This window comes from Ischnura elegans, chromosome 6, assembly GCF_921293095.1.
Source record: "Ischnura elegans chromosome 6, ioIscEleg1.1, whole genome shotgun sequence".
In the NCBI taxonomy this organism is placed as follows: Eukaryota; Metazoa; Arthropoda; class Insecta; order Odonata; family Coenagrionidae; genus Ischnura; species Ischnura elegans.
The window spans coordinates 54,286,412-54,311,932 of record NC_060251.1 but is presented as its reverse complement, the minus strand read 5'-3'; the positions used below and the strand labels follow the sequence as shown (position 1 = coordinate 54,311,932).

At 36.1% G+C, this 25,521-nt stretch overlaps 1 protein-coding gene across 3 annotated transcripts in view; it reads left to right on the top strand.

The window, feature by feature from the left end:
• Positions 1 to 25,521, top strand: part of LOC124160710 (E3 ubiquitin-protein ligase SHPRH) — a 55,042-nt gene that overhangs the window by 9,456 nt on the left and 20,065 nt on the right. For all 3 annotated transcript variants that reach the window (XM_046536694.1, XM_046536695.1, XM_046536693.1), the window contains 13 exons: positions 4,094 to 4,156; positions 5,311 to 5,379; positions 5,479 to 5,567; positions 5,683 to 5,896; positions 7,268 to 7,528; positions 9,592 to 9,707; positions 11,885 to 12,019; positions 14,239 to 14,426; positions 16,965 to 17,128; positions 18,978 to 19,148; positions 21,406 to 21,595; positions 23,224 to 23,339; positions 23,422 to 23,544. In XM_046536694.1, coding sequence (XP_046392650.1) covers positions 4,094 to 4,156; positions 5,311 to 5,379; positions 5,479 to 5,567; positions 5,683 to 5,896; positions 7,268 to 7,528; positions 9,592 to 9,707; positions 11,885 to 12,019; positions 14,239 to 14,426; positions 16,965 to 17,128; positions 18,978 to 19,148; positions 21,406 to 21,595; positions 23,224 to 23,339; positions 23,422 to 23,544 — 1,899 coding nt within the window. The remainder of the gene's footprint in view (positions 1 to 4,093; positions 4,157 to 5,310; positions 5,380 to 5,478; positions 5,568 to 5,682; positions 5,897 to 7,267; positions 7,529 to 9,591; positions 9,708 to 11,884; positions 12,020 to 14,238; positions 14,427 to 16,964; positions 17,129 to 18,977; positions 19,149 to 21,405; positions 21,596 to 23,223; positions 23,340 to 23,421; positions 23,545 to 25,521) is intronic.

The following is a 25,521-nucleotide window of genomic DNA, read 5'->3' as shown; positions in this document are numbered from 1 at the left end:
GACGCTTGTCCTACTCATGAAACATTTTGTTTAAAATCTCTCTCAGGGGTTGTGGGACAGAATTTCAGCCATGGAAAATTTTAAGGCAAAATACGATAGGCACATAGTCTGACTCTTCCCAAGAGATTGAACAATCATTGGGGTAATCTCAGCGTTGTAGGATAATAACCACGTCAAAAGTAACTACGTGTGTCACAGATTTCAGAAGACCACACTCAGCCCTCCATCAGCCTGTGCTGATTTTGGACCCCCCGAACGCAATTCCTGGCTGCCCCACTGCTCTGTGGCATGAAACTATCGTGAGGAAGTGCAAAATCCACCTCAGCACAACTGAAGTGTTTGTGGGTGAAACACAATTCAGCTTGCGATGAGAAAGTGACAAAATGGGGGGAAATTTGAATACCGTCAGAATCAGTTAAAATATTAATATGTGTATGAAAATCAAAATAGCATTCCTTTGATTGCGTGTACCCAGAAGAAACTTGAATAATTACTTCATTTTAGAGCAGGCTATTAAAAATGCATTTGGATCCAAAAATATCCAAAGATCGGACACCTGAAATCAAGTACCAGATCTAGATCCAGATCCGAAAAAAATCCTGGATCTACCCATTCTTAGTGGACACCAATTTAGTAGATTTAGTATTTTGGGTGATGTATTTCATGTTTTCTTTCAGGGTAAATTAGAAACCAATGATAAAGTTTTACATCCAGAATTAAATCATGTAAGTTGTGAACCAAAGGAGAATGGAACTTTATGTATGGAGGTTAATGAAAATGATGTGGTTGTAATTGATAATTTGGGATGTGAAGAGGTAGGCCCAATATCTGTCTTGGATGTTTTTGCATGATAGTCTGTTTGAAGAATACTCTGTAAATAATATGTGTTATTATTAATTCTGGAAGATGTGTGTTTTAGGCTTTTGTTGATAAAAGCATGTCTAGAAAAGCGTTCCATATTTAGTAAAAAGCTTTTTCTCACCATAATTATTGTGCTCTCCCACCAAAATTTTTTTCTTTCAGTTATGCGAATGTATGATCTGAATAAATGTAATTTCGTCTCAATTGAATGTTTTCAATATGTTTGGCATTGATTGCCAAGTTTTAATGGGTGTTTCAGTGGAAAATAGAGATTGATGGAGATGTGTGAGGGAAATAGCCAAAGGAATTTGAGGATAGAGCAGGTTTTAGACCCTTGTTTTTCCCTCCTGGCCCTTTAGTTGATGCTATGTTAAAATTTATCCACTGCAATTGAGACTCCTTCAATGTAATTGGAAGACAGCTTTGTAGCTCATGGTGATGAAATGTAGCCCATAGAGAGCAAGGTGTGTACTAGTTTGGGTGAGAAGGTAGGGTTTAGACATGGGCAAAATGATTACTCTCTGGTATCGAATACATCTGATCCTGGTACATTAGCAATTACTTTATATTTGCAATTCCTAGCTTTATCTAATTCTACTGTAGATCACCTGTATCCACAATTTCTAGTAGTTTATTGCTACAAATGATGATTCCATGTGCTTTCAATCCCCTGTTATATCCACTTTCAGTAATTGCAAGTATTTTGTACATGATACTTTGGTTTTAAATGTTTTAGGTGCATCTAAAAAAGTTAATATCAATTCCTTTGTTGCGATAATTGGGCATGTCTCTTGTGGGGTTGCCATTTTTCCTTTTCAATGAAGAAAGAGTTCGGGCCATAAGTTAGGAAGGGGATGGGGACAGTTAGGAAGGGAGGTGTGAATCTACGAGGGCTGTTCAGAAAGTAACCCTATTTTTTTTTAAATAATTAAACGCTAAAGTAGATTTACAAATTTTATTATATACATCTTAACACGATGGCTTTACTTACATTTCAACATAATTTCTATGGACATTTAGGCACTTGTCATACCTGTAAACAAAATTTGAGATTCCTTCCGCAAAAAAATCACCCACCTGTACCTTGAGCCTTCCAGTAAGTGAGCTCTTCATCATCCTCAAATCACTTAGAGGCAAGCCATTTCTTCATATGCATAAACCCATTCCGGAACAACAATTGCTGTTGCCGACTATTGTTTAGCTGTGAACAATGGAATAGCAGTATGCACTTCTCACTTGGCAGGATTTTCTATTGCAGCACACATTTTGACAAGCTTCCAAAAAACAGCGTTCAAACAACCTTCACTCTACCACGACTGTATGCCAACTGACTTGCCGTGCATGCCGACGTAACAATGGCGGCACTTCCCTTCACTTTTCACGCAGTGAGCAAATGGAGGTTACTTTCTGAACAGCTCTTGTGTTAGTATGCTTTTCCTGCAGTTGCAAGTGAACTTATATACCTATGTATATGCATTACTCACAGATGAACGGTTTAAAGACAGTGATTACGAACTTTCAAATGAATTCTTCGTTTTGTACTGTGCATAAGCAATTTTTAAGCAAAATTTTAACATTAATAATAACGTACTTACAGACTTAAAGCATTATTACCTTGTATTCACTAACCTTGTTGTTATCAACACTAGAAACCCATTTAAAGTTCCACAATGCATAAAAAATGTTAGTAATTCTTTTAGAGGAGTAAATTACTGAAAATCAAATGCAATATTTGGTTAAAAAAACTCTGGTAATGCAATAAGTTGACCATGGATTCGTGCTTAGAGGGTTAAGAGGGTCTAGTCCATTGGCCAGGGTAAGGCCCCGTTGAGTTGGGTCCCAAATCTGAGGAATAAAAATACCAGGTTAACTCCACCCCAAAAATGAGCCAAGAACAGAGGGGTTTAAAATATTCTCATGCTACTCGGTGCACGGAAAACTTTTTTCAATTGTAGGCACCGGCAGGAAAGGTTTAAAGTTTTCTCGATTTTTTTTAGAAAATAGAATGCATGGCACGGTTGAAATCAATGCTGTATGATTAGCTGTTAGTTGAAGTAAGTGACAGTTAAGAATGGCTGAATCTGATTTTAATTTCTGTGCCTGGCATCTTTTCTCATTTCTGGTTGTTAATCTAGGGTTTTGTTTAAATTTCTTAGTTTTCAAAAATATATTAATAATTATTGTTTGGGTATAATAATAATTATGTAATAAACAAATGAAAATCACCTCAATAAAATCAAGTGTAAAGTTATCTCTCCTGTCAATGGATCCATATCATTGCTCTCCTTAAAGTGTATTATGTAATCATACTCAAGAAAAGTTTAAAAAATAAGTTTTGTGTAAATTATTTCCGTAGCCATTCTTTTTGGCATTGATTACAATTGTGACTCTGAGCCAGCGGTTCCCAACTGGTGGTACATGCACCCGTTTCGGGTACGCGACGAACCAGTCAAGGGTATGCCGAAAATAATCTGTAATGGCGAATGCCAGGAACAATGTACATATCTCTTAAGCAGGAAATATGTATACATATTGTATGGGGTATTTAAAGCAAAGTTTCTATATGTACAATTACATCTAACTAAAAGTGTCACCTACCCATGTTGAAATTATGTAATAAAATGTGCACGCTATATTTTTGGGGGTGTAATAGGATCTTTCGCACGATTGTGCATTGCGGGTGACTCCCGTAAAAGTTATCACCGCGGCTAGTCCCGGTATACTTTAAACTAGTCTAGAGCGAACACCCCTTGTGTTCTATGTCCGGGCCTGCTCTCCGGCTGTGGCGCTGTGCGCACGATTTGGACTGCTTGTGGCATCATATGCTCAGCAGTCCAGCAACACCTAGTCCGGTAGAGTCCGAAAATATCCACAGGGAAGAATGACGCCTCGATAGCTTAACTGGCTAAAGCACTCGACCGGAAATCGGGGGATCCGGGTTCGAATCCCGGTCAAGGCGAATGATTTTTTCTCTGTGGATCTTTCGCACGATTGTGCATTGCGGGTGACTCCCGTAAAAGTTATCACCGCGGCTAGTCCCGGTATACTTTAAATTAGTTACGTACATACATATAGAGGGGTGTGTGAGGAAAAAAAGGTTGGGAACTGCGGCCCTAAGAACCATTGGAACTGAAAATCAAAGAACGAAACTGACCCATCCTAGTAATAATCATTGCCATTCTGGTGAATACATGCCAACGATTTTAACAATTGTTTTGCTTTCAATCCACAGGTAGAAGTGAAAGCAGAAATGTTTGAGGAGGAGACAGAGGCAAATAAGTGTGATGTATTGAAGGTCCGTTAAACTCTATTGCTACATATTTTGATATGACCACTGCTGTATTTATACTCTAATTTTTTTGCGTCAGTGTCTCATGAATGCCTGATTTTTTATAATATCATTTAGATTTAATGTATTTCTTTGCTATTCAGATTTTTTACTTTCCTAACCTATTTTATTAAATAATGGGGTTTGAAGTGATAAAATGGTTTTGAAGTACATAGATGGAATAGACTCTTATATTAATAACCCAACTTTATGGAATTTCATGGTGAATGAGAACACTTGGTGATTTTTACACATTTTTATTTTTCCTTCCTTCACTAATTTCAACATTCTGAGGTCAACATAATAACCTGCAAATATTAGTTGAAAATGGTTGTAGGAATGGTTGAAAAATGTGGAATATTGTTATGTGGTGGACTTTTTTCATGGAATTACCAGTTTGTAAATATTAAACCAGCTAAAATGTTTAACTTTAGTTTTCAGTGACTCCTCTCTTTAGCACCAATTTAGACAAAGCTCCTTTAAAATTCTATTTCTTTTCAGGAAATTCTTTGTCCAAACGTATTTTACTTGTCTTCAAAATCCATTTTTATTACTGATGAAACTTGTGCAAGTGTTGATCCCTTCTCCTTCCTAAACCTGAACTGAAGTTTACTTAAGAAGTTATTTCCTTCAATATCCTGTTGATATTTTAAAGTACTTACACCCTTTTTGGTGCAATTTATGAACTTAGCCACTACAAAAAGGATGTTTTGTTGTTTTATATGAGCTTCTGCTTAATTTATTTTTTTGAAGAATTGAAAAATTATTTCCTCTCAGTCCTCTTTTTTTGCTCCTTGTGATAGATTATGTAAGTTAATTTTACAAACCCATCATCTTCTTCCATAGAAAGTTTTTTTATATTTTATTAAATATGTTTAAAAAGTATGGATGTTAATTCTTAAAAACCTTGGAAAAGAATGAGGTAGTGATACTGCAACTTGGTAAATTTTTCTCCTTGCCTCAATTTATGCCTTTTTCTGGCTGTTTTCATAATCCTTGTCTATACTAGAATTTGAAAAATAGATAAGGTTCGAAATTTCTTGTGTATGCTGATTTTTGTGCAATGCTTTTGTACAGTTATTTTTTATACATTATTGTAATGTTTATAATTCTATTTTCAGGATGAAACTACAGAGGTCAAAAATGATGATGTAGTAGCTGCAGATAATATTAATGTCGCCATTGAAAGTGTAAGAATATGTATTCAGTATTGTTTATGGAACATAAATAGCATTAATTCATAGTTTTTTGAGTGTGGTATCTTTGAGTCTATATCATTCAAATTTCAGGATGAAATAGGTGAGGACAAACCCAAAAAGTCTAGTAGTAGTAAGAAAAATCTGAAATCAGCTACGAAACCCAAACCCAAGAAAAAAAGGTGAGTATTTATCATTCACAGCTGTAAATCATATGTTTTTACAGAAGCTGTAAACCTTTACTTTTGATAATGGTATATCTATGTTTTTTCTTTCGTCCCTGATGTTATCCTTTAGGAGAAGAAAAAAAATTGTGTATGATGATTCTGACTGGGATGATTATGACGATTATGATGAAGATTATTCTTATACCCCTCCAAAGAAACCCAAAGTTGAAAAGAAGGCCACAACTAAACCTGCTAAGGCCAAGAAGCCTGCTAAAGTCTCAGAAGCCAAGAAAGCAGCACAAGAACTCTATGAATGGGCCATGGCAGAGTATAGTGTCACAAAAGTAAGAATTTTTCTTTGACTTATCAAGCATCAGAGAGCATTGAGTAGACTTTGGTTGAAGTTTTCAGAAATTACATTGTTGGGGGATAGTCCCAAGGATGGGGAAGGATTGATTAATTGGGCAAGGAAGGGAGTTATATTTATGTAAGGATTGCTGGAAGAGTGGGTAGATATAATCAGGTAATGGCAAGAATTTAGGCTGGTGAAAGATTTACATGAAAGCATTAGAAAAATCAGTAGCCGTGAGAATGGGTAGCGAGTCGGTACCCGAAACGTCGGCGCTCTTAAATAATCTAACCCGCGCGCAATCCCGAGAAGATTTTTCTAAAGTTATTCTATGGGAAAGTGTAAAATCATATATGAAAGCATTCATTGAGTTTTTATGTATGGTCAGGGACTCTTTTTATTGCACCCAGATCTTTGGTAAAAAAATGTAGTGTTTGTAGTTAATTATGCATTAGGTGAAGTATTTCCTTGTCTGTATTTATAGAAGCTGGATTTCCTTGTTTGATATAGTCTGAATATATCTATTAAATTTTCAACAATTTTTACCAAATCTGGTGAGTACATATATGGGAATATTTTGTATGTCTTATGTTTTGTCCATTTTATGTTTTGTTACCAGTATTGGAGTATCAAATGTTGCAGTGGCGTAACTATGGGGGGAGGGGATGAGGAGATAGATCCCCCCCCCCCAAAGCCTCAGACAAATAAAAAAATAATTTAAAACTATTGTCTAGTTTTGACCCATAATAACTGGATCTGCTTAAAGTTAAATTTTAAGCGCCAAAATGAGGTAAAATGTTTTTCCAGGCTTGTCGTTTTTCAAAAAATTTCCCGGAACCCTTGTTGCCTGGGTGGGGTGGGTCGCCATTCCAGGCCATCCCATCCCCGCCAAAGCATATGCCTAGTTATGCCGTTTAAAATGTTGAATGCTCTTGATTTAATTGGGGTGGGAGTATGTATGTACTTTTTTCTTACTTTTTCTGAAGCATTCGCTGTGGCTAGAATGTGTCTGATTCCTTACATAATGGCAGCTAACTTACAAATGAAAATTATTTTATTTGGTGTGTTGTGCCTCCGAAGCAAAGTAGAATGTTATTGGCATTATCTACAGAGAATAATAATTTGAAATAATAAAGTCAGAGTGTATATGACCGTGATGCTTCCACATCCAGGAATAAATTGGCTTTAGTTTGTCCCACATCAAGTTGTAGCTAGTGGAAGTATTTTTGAATATGATAAAAGAATGAAAATGAAATTTCATCCTGCTATCTTATTGAACTTTCTGAGTTTTAATTATTTACATGTATTTCTTTTTGTGTGTGTGAATATCTATTTATTTTGTTGTTTTTTGTTACGTATATTTCAGTATCTAAATGACAAGTCAACTGCTGAGAAGAGAAGAGAGTCTCTCCAAACCCAAGTAGCCACTAAGAGTTTATTTGTATGTACTTGCGGAATGCATGAAGTGGAGGTTGGAATCATTGGTAATAATTCAAATGTACCGTTGGAGGAACAGCAAGTACAATGTAATGCATGTTACACGTGGCAACATGCTCGGTGTATGGGTTATGACCTGAAGGACCCATTGAGAGGAGAATATTATTGTCCCCTCTGCTGGCAAGAGAGGGTAAGTTTTAACTCATAATAAAATCTTATATCCCCACCTCCAAATTTTCATCCATAAACATATTGTTGAAATTAGGGAGAAGGGAGTATGTATCTCATGTTCTCCTAGTATGTTGTATCATGGAAGGCCATTTGGGTTTCCATAACAAAAGCAGGGTATATCGTGTGAAGTAAAACACTCATATATTTATGAGTCAGGATGAATAGTCTGTGTTTTGTCGAGGAAAATACCCATAACTCATTAAAAATTTGAAACCCCAGCTCATCACTTGGATGCTCAGGGCAGGCGTGCACTAGCATGACCACGACCACGACAGATCTCTGTCGCACACCTTCCGACCAGAGCACGACCACCCCCACGATAGCAAAACACATTCACCACTTGCTCAATAGGGTAGTTTCCTTCATCAAACAATACGATAGGCATTGATTGCGATTCGTTACCCACCATTAGTGTATTCATAATACACAAATTATTTGGTTTTAGAAATACCGGTTTTGACGAATGGCAAGGGTCAAATTTTATCCTCATTTGAAAAAGGCCAGATTGGCGCCCATGCGATTCCACTCCGCGTGACGTCACTGGGACCTAGTTTCTATACGAGTAGATAGGAGTTTTACATCGTTTGAGATTACCAATGCATGCATGAGGCACAGAGCTTAGGGAAACATGTCTTAATAATCACCTATTAAAACTGGCTAAGGTTGGAAAGTTTTCTTCGTTTGATAAGGTATTAATAAACCTTTTTTAAGCCAAGCGCTACCATTCAGCAAGGTACTCAGCTATCCGCTAGCACCCTGCGTCCTATCAGCGCTCAGAGTCTCGATCAAGGTCACTTCACAAGGAGAGAGGGGGAACCAGAAATGCGTCGCACGGACTTTCCTACTTACGCGTCGCGTTTTTGCGCACTTGAAATTTTTCACTTTTCATTTAATCGCGAAAAATAGATATCGTCATTTAAAAATCTAAAAGCGCGAAATACGTACTCCAGGAGTAATGATCTTTCGATTTAGGCAATAAAAAAATAATAGGAAACCACCCTATTGGTATGGTCGGGTAGAAGTGAAGTCTAAGTCAGTGCGCAGTGCGCCCTAAGAATGTGTGTAATTTCTGGCCTCAACGACCACTGAGTCGGGGACGACCAAATTCAAAAATTTTGGTCGGACGACTCGGGTCCGACCAACGAGTCGGACTAGGCCTAGAGCGCGTCGCTCCATTTGTTGCAATGCTAAAACTGGTTGTGGTCGCACTATTGCACGCCTGCCCTAAGGGCACTGTAATCGAGCAGCTGGGAATTTTGCTGGGTATTTCTTGTGAAGTAAAACACTCATATATTTATGAGTCAGGATAAATAGCCTGTGTTTTTTCGAGGGAAATACCCAAAACTCAGTAAAGATTTGAAACCCCAGCTCCTCACTTGGATGGTAATGGCACTTTAATCGAGCAGCTGGGAATTTTGCCGTTACCTACTGTGAAAAATGGTGTTGTTCTTTGCTGCAGGGCAAATTTATTCTTTGTGGTTTATTTTAAAGAAGAGGAAGAAAAACAAAATTTCTTGCATGAACATTTTAATTTTTTTTACGTTGTTATATTTTTTATTAAAGCATATGTAATTACATTATTTTTATACTTTTCCACACCGTTGTCCCATTTTAAAACTCAGGGTGAGTAAAATTTCATTTGAAAAATTTTTTAAACGTGGAGATGTTTTCTTAATGAAAAAACTATGAAGCTGAGCGATCAAATATTTTGCCAACAATGAATTGAAGAAGGCAAGAATTTCACAATTCCTTCAGTTTATTTTCGCATGTTTTCCTTATCTCTTTTGACTAAAGAAGCTATTTTTTTTCATAAACCCATGTTAATGCCTGATTTTCTCGAGTCACACTAATAAGGGGAAAAACAGTATGTGTAGATACTAATTTCTCTCAATGGAGCCCATCTAAAACAAGTGACTTGAATATATGTGCATAATTATTCATTCTATACATACGTGGTTGATTTGGAATATTATTGAGTTATTGTCACAAAGCCTATTTGAAGTAAGTTTTTTCTTATTTCAGGAAGTGGTTCCTTCTGGTGCCACTCTTATAGTTTCACCTCACTCTATTGCATTCCAATGGATGGATGAAATTCAGCACCACGTGAAAAAGGAAAATCTCAAAGTTCTTTATTATAAGTATGTGTGCTTGATGGAATGGTTCTTCTCTATCTTATAATTTTGGTTTATTGCTTAAGCTAATGTATACTTTATAAATATTCTAGTTGTGTTCATTTTTTAAAGTTATGATATTATTGGGTTCCCCCTCCAACATAGTAAATACACAGCTGAAAACAGCTCCTTTTTAGCAGTTGAATATTTATAAAAAAAACTTTTTTTATACCCCGTTGCATCCTCAGAAGATGCTTCTGTATTGATATAAAATGTATTTATAAAAGAATATTAACAATACTTTAGCATTTAGTTTTATCTTATGATGTTGCATTGTGACATAACTACATCCAACTCGCGATTATCCATTCTTATATTATATAAGGAGCAGTTTTCAATGCACTACCTAGCAACTTAATGCATTGGCAATGAATTGGAGGATAATTGGTTGTGTGATTTACCCTTCAGTGAGAAGGGGCGTTTCCATGCTACCTCCTCAGAATATTTCATTTCAAGAGACATGTCTTTTTTTCATTCTGTGTAATCTATTTGGAAAAGAAAATGGACGAGCGTGAAAGAAAAACTGTGAGTTAAGTATTTTATTTATGATCCAAGTGCTATTCCCTACAGAGCAATTAAGAGACATAGTTCCTAATTTTTAAATGCCTAGGCTAAGCTGTGACAAATTTTTATTCTGAAATACGAGTAGAGTGGGATCGGGTGGGTGTGGTGGCTAGAGTGTTGGCTTTCCACCCGGCGGACTTGGGTTCAAATCCCGGCAGTGGCAGAGAATTTTCAGAGACTGCCCGATCCCTGCTTGAATGTTGTGTGGAGGACATTTCAAGCGCAACACTCCGTCCGTCGGATGGGACGTTAAGCCGTGGTCTCCTTGGCGCCTTTCGTTAAGAGCAGGCTAATGCTGATGCCGGGTTTCTCTCCACCCTTCCTTCCATACCCTTCCCTCATGGCGCAAATGACCTCGGCTGTCGGTCGCCTCCTCCAAATACTATTCCATACGAGTAGAGTGAATATGCAGGGCTGACTCAAGGATGTGGGTGGCCCGGGGCTCATTTTCCGAGAGGCCCACTGTTTCAGGGTGTTGCAATTTGCACTATCTTAACCAAACTGAGCTCTTCAACTTCCTACTTACATTAGGAGCTGCGTGCGCAACTCGTGTTTCCGACGAAACCACTTAGTGTGTTACTGGTTGCATTCAGAGCTACGTTAACAATGCCAACGGATAAAGTGTTTTTTTTTTATCAGCAGTGTTAACCATTAATCAACGTCAATGCTGATGAGTGCGTGTTAACAAAAAAAAACCAGTTTCACTTTGAATCCCCTCAAACATGATATTTTTTTCTGTTTTTCTGATTTTCTAAAATTTATCCCTATATTGGGGGAAGGCTCATGCTTGGTGGGTGGCCCAGAGCCCTGGCCCCTTAGATCCCCTTTTATCTGGCCCTGTAAGTATGTACCAACTGGATGTATTTTATTCTATAATTTATTCATTTTGATTGTATATTATTAAGATTTGAAAGTGGATAATTATCTGCTTATTCTCTAGGCTTATAGGCTTATGTATTCGCTCACTTTCAATCCTCTGGCTAGTTATGATACTAAATAATATTGGTATATTATTGTAATTGTTAACTAAAATGTGTTAAAAATAGATGCTCATATATTTTCTAATAGACCGCTTTCAAATCATAGCCTTATTCACTGAGTATTTTGATACTTTGCTTGTAAATATCATTATAAGTTGTTTCTTGCAGTTCAATTAGGCATTTAGTTTCAGATTTCACTTTGCTTTTTGAAAGTGTATGGAAAATATGTACGTGATCAGCCATAAGTCCATCGCATCAATTTTAAATTCTTGATCTATAAGGATAAAGTGACATAATCTCCATGTTGGAGATGACGTAATTTGACAAAGGCATAGTGTGTGAGTTTGATGCAATGATTTCAGACGTAAGCATTATGACAAAAGTTACTGGCTTTATGTTGACTAACTTATGTTACATAGCATGGTGAGAGTAAAAAGTTTGAACATCCGCCATCATGTTACTTGCTACAATGTTCCACAAAATATCGCTATATACTCTTAATTTAGTTAACTTATAGCAAAATCTGCATGATAGTATATGTATATGACTGAATAACTTTGGGAAGCTATACATATTTATGTGAAACCTCTTTTCTTGCAGGAGAGAACAAGAAAATGGTTTTGTACAGCCTCGTGTGTTGGCACGGCATGATATTGTTATAGTGTCCTATGAAACATTAGCTAAAGAACTCAACTACTTAAACATTCCTCATATAAACATAAATGATGGTCGCCGGTGAGTACTTAAATACCTCTAGTGAGTCTAACTATAGCATTGGCCACAAATGTATTAAATTTTATTCATATTCCAAAGTATATTTTTGAAATAATTGTGGGTAGCCAGTCACATATGGATTGGCCTCTAGCATTGAGAATGATGGTTGTTACATTGCAAATGGTGGTGGCTGCTGAAAAAGAATGATTTTACATTGCTGAAGTGTTAAACACATTCAGTGTCTGGTGGAGAAGGTAGCCAATTAATTGAGGTGGCCATCAGGGCGGCTTTCACAGTGTAATCCTACTTCTTTGTGTACTAATTCACTTGTAGAAGATTTAAAAGTTTGGTGGTGTTTATTGTAATTACAGCAGACTCCCGATTATTCGGCTACGGTTTATCCGGGTTGCGGACTATCCGTGCATGATTTTTCACTAACACTCAATTATTTCCGTGATCTTTATAAAAAAATCGGATGCAAAATCATCGTAATGGGGTAGTTTCCTTCATCAAAGAAAATGAAAGGCATTGATTGCGATTCCTTACCCACAATTAGTGTATTCATAATATATAAATTATTTTGTTTTATAAATCCCAGTTTAGACGAATGTTAATGATCAATTTTAACCTCATTTGAAAAAGGCCAGATTGGCACCCATGCGATTCCACTCCACGTGACGTCACTGGGACCTAGTTTCTATACGAGTAGATAGGAGTTTTACATCGTCTGAGATTACCATTGCATGCATGAGGCACAGAGCTCAGGGAAACATGTTTTAATAATCACCTATAAAAACTGGCTAAGGTCGGAAAGTTTTCTTCGCTTGATAAGGTATTAATAATCCTTATTTAAGCCAAGCGCTACCTGCTAGCATCCTGCGTCGTATTAGCACTCAAAGCCTCGCCCCAAGGTCACCTCACTTTGCGGCAGCGGGAACCAGAAATACGTCACACAGGCTTTTCCCATCATTGCTGCTTAGCCGTCGCGTTTTCGCACGCTTGAAAATTTTCACTTTTCGTTTAATTGCGAAAAATAGATATCGTCATTTAAAAATCTAAGAGCGTGAAATGCATACTCCAGGAGTAATAATCTTTCGATTTAGACAGTAAAAAAATAATAGGAAACCACCCTATTACGGCATTAATGCTAGGATACGCCGGGCTTATTATTTCCGTTAGAATCCCCTTCGTAAAATGGAAGTGGTCATGTGCTAGCTGCATTCACAGGAGCTCCGTGTTCCTGTTTTCCTAGCCTCGCAGTGCGAGACCGTGCTCCTTGATCACAGATACCTACACGTCCCGCAGCAGTTGCAACCAGTTGCAACTTGTGCCAGACAAGACTATGTGGTGTTGTGCCTGACAGTGTAGTTTCCGACGTCGAGCAGTGGTTTTGAAGCACTTGTGCAAACCACTTCTCCGTATCCGTGATCACACATTCACGGTTGTGTGGTTTTCGAAACCAGGCCTTATATGGAGCATTAATAATAGGAGTACAACCATGTTATAGCCACTAAAAATATCCCAAACTGGTGAAAAAAGGTCTCGATTAGTTGGGGAATCACTCTAAAATAACAGAATAACTGCATAAATAATATTAAATTGTTTGTTTTACGTAAATTATGAACATCACAAGACAATTAAGTGAAAGTTTGGATTAATTATCCGTGTTTTTCGATTATTTGTGCCGTCTCTCCTCATCATTAGCCCGGATAATAGGGAGTGTGCTGTATTTAAAATGTTTCTTTTGCACATGAACTGGTTTGTATTAATTTCTTCTACCTTTGTACATTTTAAGTATACCGGGACTAGCCACGGTGATAACTTTTTAGGAGTCACCCGCAATGCACAAATAGTGCGAAAAATCCACAGAGGAAAAATCATTCGCCTTGACCGGGATTCGAACCCGGAAATCGAGGGATCCGGGTTCGAATCCCGGTCAAGGCGAATGATTTTTCCTCTGTGGATTTTTCGCACTTTGTACATTTATTAGTACAGCTCCTTGATTTTCTCAAATGCATATTTGTGCCGCTTAATATTGTTTGCAGTATTTACCTTGTTTTTGAGACTCATGATGTTATTTAATATTTTTCCATTATTTAGGTTATGTTTACAGTCATTATTAACCCACACAGTAACTGCAAGGGGTGGTTTAAGTTGCAAAATATTGCGTTTAAAAAAATTGAGGAGCTGTATTAATTGGTCATGCATTTTGATGTTTTTTTTTTATTTCTTTTGACTAGGTTGAGGTATGCCAAGCGGTTTATGGCAATTCCTTCTCCCCTACCTTGTGTACAGTGGTGGAGAATTTGTTTGGATGAAGCTCAGATGGTGGAAGTGTTATCCACAAAATCAGCGGAAATGGCTCTGAGGCTGTCTGCTGTCCACCGGTGGTGCATAACAGGGACACCAGTTCAGAGATCTTTAAATGGTTTGCTACATTTTTGATCTTTTGATGTTTTTTAATGTGCAGCATTGCTGAAAGCAGAGGCTTAATAATGAGTCAAAATCTCCATTTTCATTGGAGTAGGTAGGGTGACTATTGGTGTGCTCTATGGTATATCATGGAAAATAAACAAGATAAAATTTGGTTATGCTATCAGAATATGAAGTCTGCTAAGATAGACCTCCGTGATGTATTTGACTTTCATACTTGAGCGTGAAAAAACCTAACTCCAAAACGTTAGGAGAGACGTTGCTCATGACCTGACTGAATGGCTTCCAGGCTCTAATATTGGCTTGCGCAAGATGTTTTTGATTTGATACGCAAGATTTTTTTAATGCAAAAGTTGTCCTTTGTGTATCACTTCCTCAATATTGCCAGTCCTCGACTTTTGTACAACAGTTGACCAGTTGAGTTATGTGTTAATCTTGGGGTTATGTTATCAAGAATCAGAGTATACATAGTTGAGCCTTCTTCTCTGTGCACATAACTAACGTAAGAAACATGTTGCTGTGCAAGAAGCCAATTGTCATTTATGTTGTACTCAGCTGTACAAATCACTTTTACCTTAAATATGCATTATTTTGGATTAAATCAAGGAAAAAATAATCTATTATTATTTGAAGGAAGCAGGATAAATAATGCCCATACATGCATACATGATGCTGAGCATACATAGAAGAAGGCTGCAAAAAACAGTTGACCGCTGAAGCTTCTTAAAATGGGGTATTAAAACATGCATTCTGATTGCCATTGAGTGTATGGAAGTCTGACAGAAGTTGAGTCAAAGGAATCAGTTACGAATGTACAAAAGTATGAATGGTATGAAAGTCCCATGGTAATGGTCATATCTAAGAGCTGGCATAATATATACTTCTGTAGTAATGTATGTGGGAATGAAGCTCAATTTTATTTTTCATAAATAATGTTGAAGTGCATGATTTTTTACAGTTCATCTTGTTGTTATGTAATTCTTTAAGAATAACTTAAAATCATTGAATAAGTACATACATTTATAGGAGTGAATTCTCAAGTACCATTCAGTAAAATGCTGTAATAAGTATCATTATAAAGGGGACAGAGTTTATACCAGTGTTATTAGGGGAAATTGTTTTAGAAACAAATAAAAACCTCTAAAGGTATATTTTTCTACAAATTTGTTTGCAGAACAGAATTTTAAAATGTTATTTTGTCATGCAAGGTATTGTATGCGCTCTATTTTAACAGGAATTATGTACTAAAATGACCTGATATTTGTTCTTGGCACGGTAGTTGATGGGACAAATTTTTCCAATGAGTCACCCAAAAGCAGCAATAAAACTTATGAAGTTATGACTTTTGGGGATTTGGTGAAACCCACAATTTACCAGAAACAGCATTTTAGTAGAGCATGTTTTAATCCTTTTAGTGCTTGGGGCCAATATGCAGCTAGCGCACAATCATGTCCGTTTTACGAAAGGAATTCTAACAGAAATAATAAGCCCGGTGTATCCTAGCATTAATGCAGTAATTCGGATTATTTTGCGTCCGATTTTTTTAAGTAAAGGTAGCAGAAAAAATTGAGCAAGAGTGAAAATCATGCACGGATAATCCATAATCCGGATAAACTGCAGCCGGATAATCGGGAGTCTGCTTTAGTTACAAATAATTGAAGTGATAGGAATATTAACAATTTTTACAGTTTAAAGGAAAAATTACAATTTTTTGTGGCTGATGGATAAAGATTACTCAGAGCCCAACATAAAATCCTTCAGGCTATAGTATGTAGTTGTTTTTTATTAAATATTTCTTCAAGGCATTCTTGAATGGTATAGGTGGAAGACATTTGATATCATACGGTAATTTGTTGTATATTTTTGATAGGGAGAGTAAGGATCCTTTTTGTCAGAAAGTGCTGGGGTAGTCTTTGAGGTGAGTGTCATTGGTGGTTCTGGTTGTGTGATTATGAAGAGAAATATTTTTTGGACAGTATTAAGGGCTATTTTTAACAAAAGAGGTACAGTTAAGTACGTACAGTGATGGGAATGTTAGAATTTTGAGATCATTATAAAGAGGTAAGCCAGGTGATTGCATGGAAACTCTGGCCATGGCTTTCACTGCTCGTTACTGCATAGAGAAGACTTTGTGGCAGCAGCTAGCATTACCCCAAAAGATGATGCCATAAGTTTGGTGAGGATATGTTTTGGCATAATATGTATATCATCTTCAGTGTGTCAATGGTAGTTACTTCGGCCAGCTTTCTTATAATAAAGTCTCCTTTTGCTTTTTTCCTTTATATTTTTGGCAAAAAATATAAAGGAAAAAAGCTAAGAGAGACATTTAGCAGGTAGACCCTGCTAAAACCATTACAGCATTTGCATATTTTGGATGAACCAAGAGTTATTTTCAGTGCCATGCCATGTCTCTTCTTCAATGGAATTACAATTGATTATTATTTGGTACTTTTATCTTAGAAGATTCAACTTACAATTATTTATTCTAATCACCCAAATTCATTGCTTTTTTGCATTTCCTTTCTTATTTCAGATCTGTATGGTTTGGTGCTTTTCATTGATTATTTTCCATACTCTGTGCAACTTTACTGGAATAGCCTTCTCTACCACAGATATTTGCTCGGTGATAGGAAACCATTTTATGAAGCGATAAGTAAAGTAATGTGGAGATCCTGTAAAAAGGATGTCATTGACCAGGTAAATACCTTGAGGTTCAGTTTTTTACTATTTCTTTTTGCATTTAAAGAACCCATGCATGTCTTTTCTGCTATTCTGATTGGAGGGATCATAATTCCATACCTCATTATGGTTTGGTATTCTTGATGGAGCTGGGTAATAATAGCTTGGGAAAATAACTGAGCAATGAATAGAGCACAGTATTTTGAAGCTCTGCCTTTTCGAGTATGAAAACTTATAGGGTCAGTTGTAGCAGCCAATCAAAAGTTAGCTGCATAACAGTTGTAGTAGATCCCTCTTTCTTTCTTTCTTTAAAGTATTATTATTCCTTATGAAATCAACTGATTTTGGCGTGACTTGGTGGAATGAGGACATATACATGGTTGAACTAAGAACACATTTCAGTTCCACTAACTTTATGGTGCTGTCAAATAGTTTTGACGGCTATGGCATCAGTCTCGAGACAAACTGGAACATCCAATACAATATTGAGCCTCAGATATCCAACAAGAGGAGGAGTAGGAAGATGGGATGAGGGATTGGAGGTAGGGGGAGGGTCAAAGCATAAAAGTATGACAGCGAGTTCATGATGAGGTTAATGGGGGAGGGAGGATTGGCAAGGAAGAAGTCAGATTTTAAAACAGTTGACAATTCTTGTCAACTAAAGTTATAAATATTATGTTATTTGGCTTGAAACTGTATGAGTTATTTAACTCAAGCTTAGAAAATCCAATAATTGAACTGAGTTCCCACATTGAGGCTCATTTTTTCCCTCATTAAATACTGCAATAGACTTATGGGTATGAATTATGTATGTGTTTTGGAAACTTGTTGCTACTCATTCTAATCCTTTGCAGTCAACGTTAATATTTATTAGAGTTAATTAAGCCCTTAAGTTTGTGTTCTACATATTAAGCTCAATTGTAAATAACTACACAATTCATCCAGCTAGTGAAACATTCAGTAGGTCTGTTATGATTCTTTAATTATCATCATAATAAGTCAATAATCTTAAGATTGGTTTCATGCAGCTCTCCATTCTGCTATCCTATCCACTAGCCTTTTCATAATGTTTTATTTCTTCTCTTCTGTATCCTTTGTAAATCATTTGGTGCCGCCTGTTGCCCTTTTTCCCTTCAACTATAATTATTCCTTCCATTCCTCTTTAATTATTATCACATTTAAGTCATTTCTTTATTGCCTTTTATTTCATTTTGCAAGTTTGTCATTTTGATATTACAAGATTTGAAAGACAATGGACTGATGCTATGTGCACATTATTACAAGTCACTATAATTTTTGCTGATTGCATTTTTCTGAGTATGTGCAATGAAATACAACCTGGGGGTCTCTTTTTGTTTGATGATCGTTCAGAGTAGTTAATAGCAACCTCGCTATGGAAAATTTCTAAGAATTAAGACCCCTAGTGGTATGTCAGCCATGATTATTCCGTTCAGAATATGGAATTGTGGCTGGTTTGCAACAGTCGTGAAGATTACATCACGGTTTTACCCACAATCTTGGTGAATTGAGTGGTCATAATCTCTCAGAATAGCAGCAGAATTGGGACCCCTACTGGAATATTAGCCATGATTATTCCATTCAGAATACGGAATTATGGCTGGGTTGCAATAATCCTGAAGATTGCGTTATGATAGCAGCCTTAGTTTAGGTTAAAGCACGTGGGTAAACATCTTTATTTCAATATGTCATTTGATAAGCTGAAGATTTAAAATGAAGATAATTGTGAATTTTGCCAAAATGTTTTCTTATATTTTTCATTTTTATGGATATTTATTTTTTATTGCATATGGTCACACTGTGTTTCATTTTAAAACTTTTTACTCTGATATTTTATGCTCAATTTCAGATTCGCATTCCACCTCAGTGGGAAAAGGTGTATTGGTTAAAGTTCTGCCCTACCGAAGAACATTTTTATCGAAAGCAGCACCTCCAATGTTCCAGGAGTGCATTATCTGCTCTTGCCCCTTTTGAAGACAATATTAAGTTAGATTCCCTTGATCGGCAATCACTATCAAAGGTTAGTGGATATTTTCATGTTGAAGAATTGAATGAAGTCAAAATCATTTGAAAATCTGAATACAACAGTCCAGACTTTAAAAAACTTGATTTTAATCCATACAATTTTATTATTCGTGAAGTAGGAGTTCAGTGGTATAGCAAGGGATGTCTGGAGCCTCCCCCCTCAACCCCCTCCGAAATATAAAAACACAAATCATCTAGCTTCATCATAAGAGAAAACAAACTATTAAAAAATGAAGCTTTTTCGATTATGGAAAGTTTAAAATTAGTTTTAAAACTCTACTTAGCACCCTGTTTTTCAAAACTTTTCCCTGCTGGTTTTGGACCTTCACCAAATAAAATTCCTGGCTACGCTACTACCTCTGTTGATTCCATCTATCAAAACCCAGGATATGATTAGTATTATTGTTTGGTTTGAAATCAAGTTAACTTTTAATGAATATTCATAATTGTCAACAAGCATGTGATTTGCAGATGCTGAATATACCATAGCAAGAAAAAAAAATAATTAAGGTTTTTATTCCCATCTAGTACTTCAATTAATAGTTAGCTCATGGTATGATCGATAGGGATGGCCTGAATGTACGTGTTGGAATTGTGAAAATTTATTTTACATTTTTTTCTGCATCTAGGATTGATTATTGAATTCATTACTATTTCATTATTTCTTATAAGCATTATTCATTATTTGAAAAAAGTAAGTTGGTAAATAGATAAACAGCACACTTCAGATTATCCAGGCTAATGATGGGGAGAGATGCCGTGTATCGGATGCTGAAGGAATCGAGCCTACATGAAAATGTCCAAGCATTCTGCTGCAATACAACTGCGACCAACATTGGGAGACTCAGTTGCGCATGACCCTTATTAGAGCACCTTCTCAAAAAGGATACTTTGTTTCTAACATGGCGGTGCTGCATACTCAAGATAGTTTTGAAAAGTGTCTTCCACGCAAAGTTCGGGAAGTCTTGGGACACTAATGTTTCTCCTTTTTAATATTACAAAACCTATGGAGAATAAATCACTAAGTCCAAATACTAGCCCGTTGTGGCAATAAATAGTGGTGAATATAGCATTCAAGGTTATATATAGACAAAGTTTAGGTTTATCTAAAGAATTTTATGGTTTTACGATGAGTGAGAATGATCAACAAATATTGAGTGTATGCAACCCGCGTGCCACCCAAAGTGTCTGCCTTGGGTGGCAGGCGCTCACTTTTGGGGCCTTTTCTCGGGAACCACTGGTCAAAATTGGAAAATATTGTAGGTGCAGCATGTAAAATGTCCATTGTATCGTTGGTTACCATAGAAAATTAGTTGAAAAATACCAGCACCTTCTTATCACCATTCATATCCCAAAAATGCCAAAATTTCTCAACTTTGAGTGTGATGCGACACGTCTTCCCTTTATTCAATTGCAATAATACTTTACAGGATATGTTTTTACACCATTTGGCATAAAATGAGGTGGTGTCCCAAAATAAATTTGAAAAATCAAAAAATAAGGACCACCCTAGTGACCACGGCAGTTTTATTTTATTTTATTTTTTTTATTTTATTTTATTTTATTCTCAAACCACCGGATACAGCTCTTATTGGCCATTTTACACCGGGGTGTTCAACAAATGTAACAAGTAAACGTACACAAACGACCATGCCCTGGACTGGGGAAACCTACCCAGGCGGGACTCGAACCCGCGACCTCTTGTTTAGCAGGCGAGAACGTTACCCCGCGGCCACCGAGGCCGGCACGGTTGTTGTGCATTTGCAATATGAAGCATACTTTTAAAGATTGTGGATAACATTTTTTCGTAACTTACGATTGGTTAGCTGTTGAAGAATCTTTTAAAAATAATCAAGAATTTTTTTTCCTCGCTAATCTTCTTTTTCAATACTAGAGCAGATATCCAAGTTAACTTGAAACATTTCTTGTCAGCAAGTAAATAAAATAATTCTGTTTTACGCAGGGGATTCTAATGGAAATAATAAGCGCTTTGTAGCCTAGAATTAAAATGCAGTAATTCTGGTGATTTTGTGTCCGATATTATATTTTTAAAAGATCGCGGAAAACATTGAACGAGAGTGTAAATCATCCGTGGATAATGTACGACACAGATATGCCGCAACCGGATAATCAGGAGTCTGCTGTATTATATTTTAGCTCCAAATGTTATCTTATTATCAACTATGGGAGCAATAGTTAATTGCTCTGTAATAACCTTTGATTGTATGTAAATTGCTGCATTTCCTTTACAGATTCTGAATCCACTTCTGAGCCTGCGCCAGGCTTGTTGCCATCCCCAGGCTGTGAAAGTTAACAATAGAGGTCAGCTTCAAACACATAAGGCAGATGAATGGAGTATGGAACATCTCTTGTCCTCTCTTGTTTCGAAAGCAAAGGTAGAAGCAGAGGAAGCTCTTCGGATGTGTGTTGCTGCTTTAAATGGTTAGTTGTACTGGCCTATAATTAACCAGTTATATATGTCTTAGCATAAACTACGTATTATATTTTTTTATCATGTAGAATGGTTGGTTTAAATGTGACCATTGGTAGGGCCTAGAATTTCAAACAATTTTCAAATTTCAAAGCATCAAAATTTTTCCATTTATAAGTGGCATTGTCAGGGCATAAACAATTACAGTATTTTTAATAATTGGATGTTAAAAGGATTAAAATGAATGAATTATATTTGAGTGTATCAACAGCCATCAAAAATAAAAGTTTTTCACAAGGGCTAATTAATAAGGATTTAAATAAATAAATACATGCATAATATTCATGTATTTAGGGAATACAAAGAATATAAAGGATTGGGAATGTAAAGTATGCCCTATTGAACATATTTTCATGAGGTTAATGAAAATTGGACGTGGAAGTCGAGTATCAGAAGGAAAAATGGTTTGAATGGAAATTATTGTTCAATGCCGTATATGTCTGAATATAGTCCCCCCTTTTTTTCCAAAAATGCCTGTGGTAAAAGTAAAGGGGGGGACAATATTCAAATGCATTTTTTTAACTTTTCCCGAAACTGGAGCCTCAAAATTAGGGGGGGGGGACTATATTCAGAGGGCGACTACATTCGGAGAAATACAGTACTTTCATAGGCATGATGCCACAAATTTCTACTTAAGCTCCACCTTCTTCCTCAAACTATTGTTGGAAAAATAGGCTTTCAAATGTATGAAATACAAAATTATCTTTTATATGTTTTATTTTGCTTTTTTGTGATATGTTCCTGTGTAGACAGCACAGTTTACATTGGGTTAAATAGTACAAGTGTTTCTGAAAAATGCTGCAAAGAAGAATCATTAAGTGAATTATTTTCCATTTATTCAGCACATTATCACGGTGTATTATCTGTAAATATCAGTGACTGCATCAAAGAGTTCAAAATATAGAAAATTTGAGAAAAATAGTCCTCATTCGAAATAGCTGAGGTGCAGGTTGCCTACATCTGCTGCACCCTGCCGAGCTCTGTTTTATTTCCCTTTGTTAGAAAATGGCCCATTTGGAATGATTTTTTTCATTAGTTTTAAAAATTAAACAATTAATTTTTGGCATATTAGGGAGGTATCCTCTTTCCAAAGAAAGGTGGCAGTGCTAGTGAAATCAATTACAATGCTCATTTCTTTCTTTTGTCACGGTTTTAACTTGTTACTGATCTATTTGGATCTCTTTTCTTGTACAAGGTTTACCACCAATAATAATAGAACTGGCTTTTTTTGCTTTTGGTTCAAATTCAAGTTATTCTTCAACTTTTGATGTATACATATAAAGCAATATGTACTTTGTAACGTTTTATTATTATTTTCTGTTCTATGGTTCATAAATATTTTTGTTACACTGTATAACACGTTTTATAATTTTAAACTCGGGAGGAAAAACACATCCACATGCCATGATTATTACAATCCAACTCCCTCTCTTTGCCGTTCACAACAATCTCCGTCCACCATCACTTGCCTCATTGTTCCTCTCCCACCAATTGTCACATCAACATTCTCCGACTCAACTCAAATGAAACTCTAAATTAATTGCTACAACTTGATACAATCAATTATCCTAATCTTTAGGTTTGGCTGGAGTCCATATCATTTTGGGTGACTGGTCCCTGGCTGAGGATAAGTACAGACAAATATTAAAGTTATCTGACGAGTACAAGGATCACCTAAAAGTAGACACACTTCAGGTGAGGTTTTAGTGTCTAAAAGTAGTCTCCTATTTTTTATTTATACCACTTGACTGTAGGTAATATAGTCTTTTGTTCACAGAAAATACATACCCTCCATAATTTAGCTGGGATATTGGATAATGGCGTGTCTGCTAGTTCAACCCAACTTAGGGAGGAAGCACAAGAATTAGAGATGAAGTATTTGAACAGATGCTCTAAAAAGGTAAGCCATTAGTTACATTCGCAGTTGTAGAAGAATTCATTTTTCTTAACAGACATATCACTCACTGCAATTAGCATTCATGCATCCAACTTTTGGGAGTAAATTATGCTGAAATTTTCTCCATAAATATTTAATTTTACCTATATATACATGTGTGTGAGTGTTCATACCTCTTTTAACTAAACCAGTACAATCTACATTTTGTAAGATTTAGTCAATTTGAGAAAAACTTTTCTCATCGTCAATATCAGTTTTGATGTAAATCATTTATTGTAGAAACCTCATAACCAAGAATGTGCAAATTTTAGGAAAATTGAGAAAAAATTTTCTTACTCCTGTAATTTTGGGGTTTTTGCCCTTAATGAATAAGTTGATGCTCAATCTGAAGCCTTTTGAATAGTTGCAGTTGTGTAGTTTCTCCACCGAGCGATATATTATATGTCCTAATTAATCCTAATGAAATTGCTGAGAACTTCAATGATTATTTTGTTAATGCTCCTGGTAATATAATTTCAGCGTTTACCAGAAAGAATCATTCTAGCCGACCCAATGTCCCAGAAAGGGTTCTTCATTCCATTTTTTTATATCCCGTCACCAATGATGAAATTATTGATATAGGTCATTCCTTTAAAAATAAGTTATCCTCAGGAGTTGATGAAATACCGGACAAGGTAATTAAATTTGCCATCCCTTTTATCAGCAAGCCTTTAGTATATCTTTGTAACTTGTCATTAAGTAATGGTATTTTCCCAAATCGCCTCAAATTAAGTAAAGTTATACCTCTTCATAAAAAGGGAAATGAAAAGAATGTAGAAAACTATCGGCCAATTAGTTTATTATCAGGAATCTCAAAAATATTTGAAAGGGCAATGTATAAACGTGTAATGAGGTACATATTTAGAAATGAACTCCGTACTCTCTGGGCATCAATATGGTTTTAGGAAAGGCAGTTCAACATGTAAAGCTCTTCATGAATTTATTACCAAAACATTAAATGCAATTGATCGTAAACATCTGCCTATAGGTTTGTATCTAGATCTAACAAAGGCGTTTGATATTGTAAACCATGAAATTCTTCTTGAAAAGTTGAATAAATATGGAATCTCAGGTGTTGCAAACAAATGGTTTCATTCATATCTGCAGGGAAGGTTGCAATTGGTTGAAATAACTCATTTTGATTCATCATCAAATCTGAAGATAAATTATCAGTCTGCCAAATTGGAAGTCAAATCAGGTGTCCCCCAGGGCTCAATACTTGGACCCCTACTATTTTTATTGTACATTAATGACTTACCTAGTTGTATTCCTGAAGCAGAACCTGTTTTATTTGCTGATGATACAAGCATTCTTATTCATGGGACAACATTACAGTCATTAGAAAGCAGATTGCAAAATACTATGAAATCACTCAATAATTGGTTACAGGAAAATTTACTGGCCATTAATGTCCAAAAAACAGTATGCATAAATTTTAGCAAAGAGCCTATGGGTCCTGTACAATTTAATGATGCTAACCTGTCACTCGTGGATAATGTGAAATTCCTTGGAGTTATAATTGAGCCATCCTTAAAATGGTCCTCTCATATTAACTCTTTAATCCCTAAATTGAGTAAAACCCTTTACCAACCAAGGCATCTTCGTCTTAGTACTAGTTTTAATATTCTTAAAATGCTTTATTTCTCTAATTTTCACTCAATATTAACTTATGGTCTTTTATTTTGGGGAGGATCAAATCATTGTACAAAAATTTTTCGTTTGCAAAAACAAGCCATAAGGATTATTTTTAACCTGCCGTACAGAGAGTCCTGTAGACCTTATTTCTGCAAATCTCAAATCATGCCTCTTCCTGCTCTGTACATATTTGAAGCTATATTGTTTGTTAAAAGGAATATGAGCATGTATGAGTTAAATTGTGACATTCACCAATATAACACGAGATCTAAGATGGATATACATGTTGAGCAAAGATCCTCTACA